At 44.9% G+C, this 13,029-nt stretch overlaps 1 protein-coding gene across 12 annotated transcripts in view; it reads left to right on the top strand.

Annotated features, from left to right (window-relative positions):
- The window catches only part of kmt2ca (lysine (K)-specific methyltransferase 2Ca), a 147,873-nt gene that overhangs the window by 113,426 nt on the left and 21,418 nt on the right, over window positions 1-13,029 (top strand). For 8 of the 12 annotated variants that reach the window (XM_029116184.2, XM_029116186.2, XM_029116182.2 and 5 more), the window contains 13 exons: window positions 1,494-1,686; window positions 2,240-2,341; window positions 3,295-3,342; window positions 4,829-4,966; window positions 5,563-5,595; window positions 5,824-5,955; window positions 6,496-6,652; window positions 7,392-7,630; window positions 7,776-7,849; window positions 8,949-9,164; window positions 9,738-9,884; window positions 10,297-12,258; window positions 12,445-12,773. In XM_029116184.2, the coding sequence (XP_028972017.2) occupies window positions 1,494-1,686; window positions 2,240-2,341; window positions 3,295-3,342; window positions 4,829-4,966; window positions 5,563-5,595; window positions 5,824-5,955; window positions 6,496-6,652; window positions 7,392-7,630; window positions 7,776-7,849; window positions 8,949-9,164; window positions 9,738-9,884; window positions 10,297-12,258; window positions 12,445-12,773 (3,770 nt within the window). The remainder of the gene's footprint in view (window positions 1-1,493; window positions 1,687-2,239; window positions 2,342-3,294; window positions 3,343-4,828; window positions 4,967-5,562; window positions 5,596-5,823; window positions 5,956-6,495; window positions 6,653-7,391; window positions 7,631-7,775; window positions 7,850-8,948; window positions 9,165-9,737; window positions 9,885-10,296; window positions 12,259-12,444; window positions 12,774-13,029) is intronic. The other 4 variants (XM_029116190.2, XM_029116187.2, XM_029116185.2 and 1 more) reach the window with 3 other exon arrangements.

Genomic DNA, 13,029 nt, shown 5'->3' with positions numbered 1-13,029 from the left:
CGGCGTGCTTCAAAATTAAGCATAAAGGTCCTCAGCAGAGGAACTGCTCTAATCAATTATTTAAATACCCGCCACATTAAGCTTTTAATGTTTTACCACAGCAGGGAGCAGTCACATTGATGGTGTTGGAGTCGTTAGACATGTTGGAAGTGCTAGCGACTTACTTAAACACATAGTGGCCCAGCCAGCTGTACCGCGACGTGCGTCTGGGTGCAGGCTTTCTGTGCCTTCCTTGGTCATGTGTGTTCCTATTTGATCCTGGCCTTGTCCCTTGGTTTTGTTGGTTTACAATGCAGGGCACTTCTCAAGCCATTCCTGTAGCCACTAGATGTGACAAAAGGATCGTTTTTGATCACTATAAACCAGTGTTTGCCATATCAGCAGTGTGCTCTGTATGTTTCAGCTTTAACTTTTTCTGGGCCAATTAGATTGTTTTTCCGCATTCCTGACAATCTTTTTTATTTTTTATGTCCTAGCTATGTTCTTAGCTGTTCCTGGGCCTGTAGAGAGAGAAAGAGAGACTGAGGTGGCAGACAGAGTATACGTTTAGCTAAAGCCATGTATGTAGCTGTCACATTAGATCTCTGGTAAATGACGTTACTGTACAATAGGAATCCAGATATCCACTCAGTGTGTTTATGTATGCGTCTGGATTATTCTGGGGCCTATTGTGGGCTGCATCACTGGAGTCTGGGCAGGGTGTGGAGACGTCTCTGTCCCCCCTGGGGAACTCCGGAACAACACACTAGATATCTAGTAAACCACGATTGGTCCATACTTGGAAACATTTGAATGCTGAAGCATAGAATGTTTAAGAATCATTTTTGCTTGGGAATAGAGTGTTACATGTTAGTAATTCCTGTCAACCAGGCACTAACCCTGATTAAAAAAAAAGACAGCTTCTTGTGATTTGTTCTATTAAAACATTTGCGTAAGGCCTGTCAATGATCTTAGACTTCATTAATACCAAGTAATAGCATTTCTTACAGGCCGGATGTTTTGGTATCAATATGAAATAAATATTGTGTAACAATTGAAGACTCATTCTGAAGTGATGTTATGAGTTGGACATTTTCAAAATGTCAAGCTCTATGGTAGCATCAAGTTATTGATAATTTTTTTTGCTGTCTATTAAATGATTCCCAAACAAGTTTACTGAGCTTATTTAATTAGCCTTAACAGTTTTTCAAGGTCAGGAGAAAATTACAGCTTTTATGGCTGCCATATGTGCTTCCCTTAAGCGATCACTCTGGTGTGTGAAGGCATTCAAAACCTCTTAGCTTATTAACAACATCTTGTAACTTGGGGAATATTTCATTTGTTTATATGGAGTAGGTTGTTGAGTTCTGTCGGAAACAAATCCAATTGAAAACCCATTTGTGAACATTTTGTTCGGTATCACTCGCCATTGTAAGTGTGTTATAAATGCCTTTAGCAGGTTCTCATATGTTATTTCATTGTAAATTGACCGTGCTTGTGTTGTATGCTACCAGGAGGCCTTCTTTGGGAAGGAGCTGCTGGACAAGTGCAGGCGGGCTGGCATAGTGTCTCCGGGTCTCAGTGAGGAGAACCCAGGGGCCAGTTCAGAGACCAAACCCTCCCGAGTCAACACCAGCTTCCTGGACCCATCGTCAGATCCGTTGCTCAGCGCTACTGCTACCAACACGCCCAAAACTGGAGGACTGCGTATGTACACACCTCTGGCTATAGTACACACGGGTCGTCCTTGAAGACCTGTCGTGTTGTTTTTACTCTCCTAGCAGCGAATTGTTTTCTTTCAGAGGCGTTTTTTGCTCTCTCTTTCACACAACGGAATCAACTGTCTCAATGCTGAGGGAACAGGGAGAATGTGGCTTTGTTAGCCGGAAATAAACTGGGATATTCCCTTAATCATCTCCTTAAGAGTTTTGTTGTCAAACGTTGTAAGCTCCAGTGGATTCATCCACCATCCCTCGTCCCATGTCATCCCTCCACCCTGTCTGCTCGTTTTTAGTTCCCTCCATGTCCACAGCCATTGACACCCTAGTACAACACGCTTTGCGAAGAACTACATAGCAACACGACCACACGACTACAGGACGTTATTTGTAATATTATCTACAGAGTTTAATTTTATAAAAGGTTTAATGGACTTGCATTTTCATAATGAAACCCTGTGCTGTTAGCGTCTAGTGGCATCCAGAATACAAATTGCCCCTAAACCCAACCTTTACTACATCTACTACATCTACATCTCCAGCCAATTCCGAGGATCCTTTAGTAGACCTTTCGGAAGTCCTGAGCACGGATGCCGATCTCCTGGGAATGCTGTCAGATGAGCTGAAGCCGGGGCATGACTCAGGTAGACCGCTCCCCTGTCCTATTCTGAAAATTACTGCGTCCACTTCCTTTCTCTGCCTACACAAATTCATATGCTCCCTGCCTGCCAGCAATCAACCCAATTCAAAAACAGTAGTGGCATTTCTCATCTTTTCTTATGGTTTCACATTTTTCTCCACTTGTGTTGTGTTTGAGGTTTAGAGTGCCTACTATGGCCGCACTTTGTTTGTGGGTGTTGTTGGTGGTTAACTTTGGAACAGTTTACTTGAAAGGCTGGTCTTGATGCCTGCATGCTGGTGTCATGCTTGGACAGACACAACACTCCTCCAGTAGACTGTTGTTAGGATCAACCAAGTTCAAAAAGTATTTATTTTCTTTCAAACGCTTTTAGTGTGCTTGAAAGAGAAAATTCATGGAGCAATCTTCTGAAATTAAGATGAATTTTTATTGGTTAGTTCTTGCATCCATAGTAGTCAGTGTATAAATTCTATATTTTGGTTTTTTCTAACCTTATTTCTAAGCTTTTTCCAAAACATCGGTGGAGAGTAAACTTGGTCCCTGTTTCAGCTGATGTTGTGGTAGCAGGTACCTTAACAGTATGAGCCCTGCCTGCTTGATTAAATACCCAAAGCCTGTTTGATTGAAACCCAGAGCCAACCATGTGCAAAATGTGTCGTTCTGTCCAATTAACCCTAATTGCTTCCTGGGTGGCCAATTTTAATGAATCCTGATTGCCACTTAGTGTTTGAATGAGAACCAGTACTATTTTAACCCAGGTTTAAAAGCTAACAACCAGTATTACAACCTGTCAGATGTGGCTTGACCTGTTTCATGATGGTTGCTGTTGTTCTCCACTATGACAAGTGCCGATCGGTCATTGCGGGCGTCAAAGTGAAGTGTCGGCAGTAGCATTAGCATTTTGTAACACCTGCGTTTCTTTACCTCAGTTCATAATCTGGTTCTGGGTTCCTGTAGGTTTTGATTTATGCCCATTCCAGGTGGACAGTTCTCCCTCTCCGTTCGGTAAGAGATGTCCTTAGGCCCGTCTGGCCTCTTAGGAGTAGAACTGCCTCCCCTCCCCCACCCAGCCCCGCCTCCTCCTCCTCCACCAGGCTGCTCTGGGAACCTCCCCTGTTTCCACTATGCTTATTGTGTCTGCATGTCCTTCCTTACTGTCTTTATCAGGGCCTTGCACTCCTCTGTCTCCTCTATCTCCTCTCACACTGAAGCACTGTAAAGTCGCTGACTGAACTCTTGCAACTTTACTAACCACTCACCAATCAGCAATGCATGTCTGTTTAGCGCTGTTAGGTAACAGAAAAAAGAGAAGCTAAGAATCTCCTTAAAAAAAATTTTTTCCCCATACAAATGTAATTACCCACATTAATACCCACATTACTTTCTGAACGATGAAGCAGGTTTACTTAAGTTTCTGCATAACGTATTTTTTTTTGTGTTGATGATTTAGTTTTGACTGTCCGTTCCCTCTCGCTGAGTGTGATTTGTGCGGGTTTGAGACTGAGTTGTCTCTAGTCATATAATGTAACAACGCTTGAACTGAATTACTCCACATTTCCATGTCTTTCATTTTAGTCATTTCAGGAACCAGTTACCTGAATGGCAAAGAAAATCACATTTCTGGAGCCTGCAAGGTTTCCTTTTTTTTGTTTCTTACACAATGTGTGGTATCCAGTTTTGCCAAGTTGCATAGTGATTTTTGTCCCCCCAGTTTCTACCCTTATATTTTTCCAATGGAATGTTTTAGAACAGTGTGTCTTATAAGAACACTTGAATGCCCAGAGGCAGATAACTGTTTATTTACGTTATACTTTTGCCATTATTCATCTCCGTCATCCCAAATCTCACTCTAACTCTTCCCTTGCATTAAGCTAATTCAAGGTCACAATCAAAGTAGATTTACTACCCAAGCAAACTAGTTTAGAGTGCACCACAGTAAAATACTCTAGTATCTGTGGCTGTTATGATGAATCATTGCGATCTCCCAGAAGTTATTTCATTGATTAAGCCCTCTCGTATTCTCATGTGGGCAAGAAGCGAACTGATTATTAAAGTATTGTGACTATTTCTGCTCCTTCCTCCCCCACCATTTACACAGTCTACTGAACACGCAACACCATTTTTCTGTTTTTATTCTTGGAAAATGTAGTTACAAGAGGATGCGGAAGAGAAATTGTGGGGGTATACTGTAAGCAAACCGAGAGCTTATTTAACCACTGTGACGTGAAGGATCAGCTCACTCTCCTCTATTTTCCTCCAAGAACGTACAGTCAAAAATAAACTGCTCGTAAACTGTTATTTACGCTTTTGTGAGCCCATGACAGTTTTCTTTTATCAGGTTTTGAGGAGGGAGGCAAGTTGTTATTTATTCTTATCATCAAATCGGAGTGTGTGTGTGTGTGTGTGTGTGTGAGCGCGTGCGCGCGGCCCGTGTGTGAACTGACCATCGTCACGTCCTGCAACACCATTGTTGTCTTTTGTCATCCTCTAGCTGCTCTGGACATGGGCCCCATCCATAATGACTCCACGGGGCCCTCTCAGGGCTTGGCGTGCCGGGGGCCCCGGGCTCTGCAGGAGGAACCTCTTGACGTCATCCTGAGCCCGGAACTGGACAAGATGGTCTCAGATGGTGAGGCAGCCACGTGGATCTCTATCTACCAGACGGGCTTCTCACTCCCTGGCCTTATTTAAGTGGAGTGTACTGCTTGAGTCCTCCAGGCATCATTTACCTTTTAGTCATTTAGCAGCCCCTCTTATCCAGAGTGACAGGAGCAATTAGGGCGGTGGCTTGCCAGAGTTACACACCACCTGGTTTCCCAGGTCTATAACAGGAATAGAGATTAATCTTCCAGAATATGAAGTATGAAATCAAGAGTTATGTATCTCTTTTGTTAATGATTGCCTGTTCGGTATGGTCGCAGTGAACCAAATGCGGCGTGCTATTTTTGTAGGAGGCATGGTAGTTGTGAAATCCCATGCTGCGATACCATGGGAATAACTCTGTCAAAATGAATATCTGGCCTTATACACAACTAAAACCATGTTGAATTCAGTTAAGATTGATGTGAATTCCCAATTCCTGCAATTGCATTGTATCTTAGTTTTTAGATTTTTTTAGATTTCTTAATTTATTTCTTGGAACTTTACTATTTCTTTGTGAAATATAGAAAATCTAACTATAGCTGTGGATAAAACTAAAAAAACTGCATGTAATTGTCTTTTCAGGCGCAATTCTCAGTAAGCTCTACAAAATCCCAGGTTTGTGATTTTATTTCTGTTCACTGACCTACAGCTATTAGAAAAATATTCGTTAATTTTGGGTTTTCTGTCATGAACTGCAATACTGCACGTATTGTAAGCACGTAACATAATGATCATTTATCGTTAATTGAGAAATCACTTTTTGAACAGTTTGAGCTTGTTGATATTGGTGTGATGTATGTGAATCCACATCTAATTAATTACTGTGTTACTAATTGCCTACAGAGCTGGAGGGGAAGGATGTGGAGGACCTCTTTACAGCAGTTCTGAGTCCCAGTCAGCCTCCACAGCTACCTCACCCCCAAATGGCTCATCCTGGACCCAATGGACCTGGAACCATGACCCATACAAACTCTGGTACAACCACCAGCCCAATACTCTGGGAGAATTGTTTGTGATGTTAGAAAATAATAAAATTTGAAAAATGTGAAATTAACCAACCTGTGAAAATCAATTAATGTGATGTGATTATTATGTATTGGAGCGCATTTATAAGTGTTTATGTAGAACTGCCCTTTATCTAGCTGTCAGGTCATTAGTTTGGCTTGTAGGGTAAAAGGTGTGGCAAAGGGCGTTTTATTAATTATGAGAATCATTGCACATAGTTAAAACTCCCTCATTTTGGGACTCATCTGGACCAATAAAGAACTGGTTACACAGGTTTCTTGAGATAATACAGGAATGTTTATGAATAGTTTTCTTTTTCTGTAGCTGGTGTACTCAAGGGTAACCATGGTTAAACGAGACACTTACCCAAACACGGACAGTAGTTTTGAAATAAAACTTCTGTTCAAGGATGCAATTAAATGTGCAACTTGGCATTAAATCTAAAACTTCCTCAGTCAAAAGAATTCCACCTGAACTTTTTGTTCCTACATTGTTTGCTCTTTGTTGCAGGCAACGGTCGGATGTTCCCTCGCATGCCAATGATGAATGGCGTCATGGGGCCCAACCCCCACTTTGTTCTAACTCCAGTAATTCCCGGCGGCTCAGGCCCCTGTGGCCCGGGCAACTTCTCGCCCATCCACAGAATGCCATTCCCAGAGAATATGAGGTAAGGATGAGAAGCGCAAGTGAATCAAGATGGTTCCCAAGCAGTTTTTTTCTCCAAATGAGAGCCTAGTGTAGGGAGTGGGCAAAACCTAGGAAATGAAGCGGTAGCAAGATCCTATTGAGCAGTGTTGGCGTGTTCCAGTAAGTTTCTGTTAGGACCTGCTGATTTGTGACAGACTTGTGTGCCATAATTCCGTTTACCCTGTACTCCTTCCGAACTTTCGGTTTTTGAAAGGGGTCGAAAAGTCGAAATACTTAGTCCATTCTGTTTGTAACTTCCTATGTTTGGGAAGAGAAAACTATTGATGTCAGATGTTTCAGCATCTGCAGAATTTCGCTCAGTGGCCTGATTTCAGTGTCAGGCCATTGAGCTTCCTCTCCCCATGGGGAGTGGAAACAAGAACCTGATGCTTCAGATGTGTAGTGGGCTTTCTGGCTCACGGTCTGTTGATGCCACAAGAGCTTTGGCAGTCCTTTAAGACAATCACAGGAAGTTTCAACCTGCTTATTTATGATAAAAAAAAATAATAATTGTATTTATTTTTAACGTTTGGGTTTTATCTAACACAATTGTAGTTTCCTATAGTGGTATTTTCCCCCTTTAGGTTAATGTGCTTTTTTGCATTCACTTCTCAATCAATGATGATACTATACCTTTTTGTATTGCCAAAGTGAACAGGATTGCGACACATTATACATGATATAATATGCCATTAGAGAATATCTAACCTGTCTTCCAGGGACAAGAAGTTTAGACAAATGGGGGGTGATGTAGTAGGCCCGTGGAGTGCCCCCAGCTCTGCTCCTGGCTCCGCCCCCGGCCCTGTCCCTCCTGCAGAGGGCGAGACGGACACGATGTCCAACGCCCAGAGGAGCACGCTGAAGTGGGAAAAGGAGGAGACTCTAGGGGAGATGGCTACTGTGGCTCCGGTCCTTTACACCAACATCAATTTCCCTCACCTTCTAGAAGAGTTCCCAGGTTGGTACATCACAGACCGTGTTTCTCAATTAAATAAACAATGAAAAGAATATCTCTGGAAGGAGACTGGGACCGGAGAAGTACTGTACTCTGCTGCATTGCACTTGTGTTATCAGTTTTAGTGGATAATCTTTTTCTTTTTCAGACTGGGCTACAAGAGTGAAACAAATTGCCAAATTATGGAGGAAAGCCAGTTCCCAAGACAGGGCCCCATATGTGGTAAGTCACCGTTGTGTGGGCAGTTGGTTTTAATCCTTGACTTACTAAAGAAAAACACCAAGACTTTAAAGTCCTGACATTGTTGAGCCCTTCAAGTCAAACAACCATCTTTTCTGTATTTTATTTGGTACCAGTGTGCTCACTAAACACTATGGGCAGAGATGGAGGTGCATCATACCCTTCGAGATTTTTCACTCGGTTATGAGGATACACGATACCCTGCCATCTGACTAAACCAATTATGTAATGTAATTAGATTATCAACATAGCCAGGACAAGATGTGGCTGGCCAGCACATTTTCCGTTGAGTTACATTGCTCGTACATTTCAGCGCTGTCATGCTACTGCACTTTTACAACTGCAAACATGTGCTGGTACTTGTCATGGCTTTTGCTGTAGAATGCTTAGTGATGCGATGTGTGGTCACCTCAAAGGCTCCTTCCCTGGCTAGCTCTTATTGGCTATTGCTGATTACCGCTCATTGTCGTTGTGCATCTCAGACTACTAGAGCATTGCAGATTGCGTGCAGGTGAAATCAAATGTTTGGATCAAGTTGCTTCTCTCTGACCCACTCACGTTAAACAAGCGTTGGAGACACACATGCATCCAGATTATGCTAACGAATTTGGGATGTTGTCTTGTATTTCGAACAGTCTGGGGGCAGTTAGATCGGGGCTAATTGAAAGGTCTGAACAGTCCTACTGGAGTGAACTCTAGGGAGAGACTGGTACTTTCAATCGGTTTTCAGATTTTCTTTGTAAACCCAAGTGCCTTTTTCAGAAAGATGTCTTACAAATGTTTCTTTGAGAGTTCTCCATGCAGTTAGACTTTTTCTAAGATGTCATTACAGTCAGCCGTTTTCTACATGTCTTTGTTAATGAGGTGATTGTATTTTTCTACCAAGGGCTTTGTATCAGGGAATTCATTATAATTATTTTATTTACAAAGGTGAATTGAACATGTTTTGTAGCTCATCTACAGTCAGGTCTCAAAAACATCCACTGGTGTGATTTCATCCTCCTTCATCAGGTCAAATAACTGACCACTCTTGCACTGTCAATGACAAAACGGCCCGTCTCCTCCATCCCATCTCTTCCAGCAAAAGGCGCGCGATAACCGGGCCGCGCTGCGTATTAACAAAGTTCAGATGTCCAACGACACGCTGAAGAGGCACCAGAATGCGCAGCAGCAGCAGCAGCCCCCGTTCACTGACCCGTTTGACCCCAACAGTGTCCCTGTGGACGCTGAGCTGCTCTTCAAAGACCCACTCAAGCCTAAGGAATCTGAGCACGAACAGGAGTGGAAGCTAAGACAGGTGAGAGTCCCTTTGGAGGGTTTAAGTGTGCTTTGAAGGGAGGGCGGGGGGATATGAAAAACAGGCACACTTCAAAGCAGGGTTTCTCAACCACTATCCTAGGAGTTGTTGTGGATCAGCTGGCCTTGGTGTCGTCTTTGTAAACGGTACAGTGTTTCTGTGTAAATTTAGTTTGAAGTTACCCAATTCAGTGCAGGAATGTGGAGCAATTGCATGTATGACCTTTGAAGACATTTTGTTTGTTTTATGGGCTGCCTCGGCAGGCGTTCTGGAAGCCAAATGGCATAAGTGGGATTGAGTCCCAAATGTTGAAAAACCCTGGTGTGAGAGCAGTGTGCAATTGTTGTATGTGTTTTATGACACCATAATACACCACCATAATAATCAAAGTGCCGCATGTCAGGGGAATTGTGAGTGGGAGCAAGGTGGTGAGATTGAACATAACATAACCTGGGGGCATGAAACATTTATTTATTTAACTTTATATATATGTGCATGGTTGAGTGAGTCATTTTTAAACAATACATTTGGCGTTCTCATACAGTCTACTAATTCTTAATTTGCATTGAAAAGGGAGAGTTAAATCAGATGTGGGGACCCCTTAAGAAGCAGCAGGAAAAGGTCCCAAAAAGCAAAGCCATAAAATCAACAAATAAAGACGTCCTTTTTGGACATTCCAACCAGGCAACTATAGCTGCAGGAGGTGGAAAAATTTCTCTGGTAAGATTCCCAAGGCGAGGCACTGTTCTGGCATTCATCTGCCCAGAACCAATAAAGCAAAATTTACGAGGTGTAAGAAAAGCTAAATGTAAAGTGGAGTTGTAGGGAGAAAAGCTTGGTTAACTGGTAAAATCTGTCCTTGGCCCTGAATAACACAGTAACAGCCTCCAGAAGCTTTATTTCATCACCATATTATTACATACACCCTCACATTGTTCCCTCTTGCATGGCTTAACAACACACGCTAGACCCACTCATATTGAAAAAGCATTAAAACTTTGTTGTGAGTGAGGGAAAGAGAGCATTCTTAGCACCATGTCATCATAAAATTACAAATTCAACGCTTCCTAAAAGGCTTCATTAACTGAAGTGTCTCCTTCCCTCCCCCCTGCTTTTCTTGTTTCTATGGCAGCAAATGAGACAAAAGAGCAAGCAGCAGGCGAAGATTGAAGCCACTCAAAAGCTGGAGCAGGTTAAAAATGAGCAGCAACAGCTCCAGCAGCAACAGCAGCAGCAGCAACAACAACAACAACAACAGATGTTTAGCAGTCAGTCAGGTGGGGATGGAACACCTAATAGTGGCAACCAGAGCCCCATGACGCCTCAACCCAGCAATGGTGGAAAGTCTGGTAACTCCTCCCCTCTTCAGCCAATTGCGTCTAAGGATGGGTTCACTAGAACCCAACTCCCAGGTACACCCACATCGGGGTCACAGGATGACGTCTTCCTCAGACCCCAGCTTCCGCCTCCGTCCTCAACGTCCCGGACGCCCACCCAGGAAACCTCATACCCCCAGCAGGGGCCGTCATCTCAGCCCCAATCCCCACAGATGTTCTCTCCGGGTTCGTCCTCAGGCTCCCGCCCGTCTTCGCCTTGGGACCCCTATGCCAAAGTAGTGGGCACCCCAAGACCACCCCCTGGGGGTGGCGCGTCCACCACACCCCGGCGTAACTCTCTGTCCGAGATGCAGGAAAGGGCAGGAAGGCCTTCTCCAGTTCACGAGTCCTTTGGCTCACCAACGTCTGGTAATGCTGACCCTTATTCAAAAATGCCAGACACGCCTAGGCCTCCCGACCCCTTTGTCAAACCCATGGGAGCTGCCAGGGTTGGCCATTCAGGATTAGTGGAGCAGCAGCAGCAGGTCAGGCACATGATGAGCCCACCTTCTGGAGGAGAGGCTTTTGCCAGAATGGGGGGCCAACGAGCTGAGGTCTACCAGCGCATGTCTAACAACCGAATGATCCTATCTGACCCTTACACTAGGCCCTTGCTCACACCCATACCCGGCAGCAATGAGTCGGGCTCTGTGCCGATGTTCAAAGCGCCCATGCCTCCCCAGCAATCCCAGCAAGAGTCCTACGGTAGCCCTCTGCCTGGGGGACTGAGACGAGGACCCTCTGATGGCTTTTCCCATGGACCACAGGCTGATCCCTATGCCCAGCAGCCTCTCACTCCACGACTGCCTACGCGGGAAGGGTTTCCCAATGAGCCCAGGATGACTCGCCAAGCCCCAGAGGGACACTTCTCTCAACCCATGCCAATGATGAGACATCCTCATAGGAACATGTACCCCCAAGCACTAACTGCAGTGAGACCAGATTACTCTCAGTCAGTGCCCGATTCTTATGCACAACCACCAGGCACCCCAAGGCCTCACTCTGAAAGCTATGCTCAACCTCCTGGTACCCCAAGACCTCACTCAGATCCCTCCTACCTGCAGACCCCACCTAGCCTTCGTCTAGACCAGTTTTCCCAGCAGCAGCACTCAGCCAATCGCAGACATTCTCCTTCTCATGCCATAGATCCATATGCCTCCATGCCAGGTACCCCCAGACCAGCCCAAGGGGATAGATTTCCCAAATCCCCCAGTAGTCAAAGAAACATGGACCCCTATGCCCAACAACCCGGTACCCCTCGGCCTTCTAATGCTGATGTGTATGCACAGCCGTCTGGAACCTCAAGATCGCTCCTAACAGACCCTTATGCCCAAGCTCCAGCAACGCCGAAGCCAGGAGTAGGCCTGGATGCCTTCAGTCGGCCAGGTTCCAGATCAACTCCCATGTCCCAACTCCCAGCTGACACCTTCTCACACCAGTCACCCGGCAGGATGCAGGACACGTTTGTTCGTCCAAGTGCACCTGGCTCTCAGACACCTAAGCACACAGGGGTGGCAGATGAAGGTTTCTCAGTCCCCCATTCCAATCAAGGTGGCCAGACACCGATTCATGACCCTTTTGAACACGATCCAATGACACCTTGTTCCCAAAATGCAGACCGGCCAGCTCATGACATTTCCCAGTCGAGCAGCAACGCTGTTGACGCTCAGAACAGCATGCAGCCACAGCTGGGAGATACTGAGGAGAAGCTCAGACAGGTATTTGCATACTTGTCACATTGGTAAACCCTTAACTTAAGACCTTCCTCTTCTTTTGTTCTAGCAGCAGGTGGCAATTGTTCTGCGTTCCATCCGTGTCAAACAGTTTATTTTGGTTGATGACCCTTAATTTGCAGATGAACTGGAATCACTTATTACTTATTAATCTGTAAACCCTTCCCCCAGCGCCAGAGGCTCCGTCAGCTGATCCTGAGGCAGCAGGAACAGAAGAGTGCCATCCGGCAAGATAAAGGATTACTGCAAGAAGCTGGTGCAACCCCCGGGCCTGGGACACCACGTCACTGGTCACAAGAAGATCCCAACCCACAGGGTGATATGTTTGGTAGACCGCCACCCCCTTACCCAGGGCCTATGAGAGGTGCTCCCCATGTTTCCGTCGGTCAGAGTTTTCCTGGTACCTTCCTTGGGGACCAGCAAGGACCCTTCCCCAGCGAGGGCCAGTTTGCCAGGCCCCCCTTCCCTAGGGACATGGGCATGAGGCCCCAAGGAATGAGGTTAGTAAGGTATCACAGAATGTATAATTTGCTTAGAGCATTATTGCTCTTCTTTAAACTTCAAAAAAAAAAATGATGAAATTGTGTTAAAAGTGCTCCTACGGTATTATTTTTTATTTAATTTAGCACACAATTTAGAAGGCTCAATAGGTGGTTCAGGGGAAGCAGGTGATGCCATGACTTTCCAGTTGACCGACTTGAATGCCCTGCACCTGCATTGAAGATTTTAATGTTTCAACATTCTGCTAATGTAGAA

This window comes from Esox lucius, chromosome 21 (genome assembly GCF_011004845.1).
Source record: "Esox lucius isolate fEsoLuc1 chromosome 21, fEsoLuc1.pri, whole genome shotgun sequence".
In the NCBI taxonomy this organism is placed as follows: domain Eukaryota; kingdom Metazoa; phylum Chordata; class Actinopteri; order Esociformes; family Esocidae; genus Esox; species Esox lucius.
This window is presented reverse-complemented; position numbering and strand designations above follow the sequence as displayed.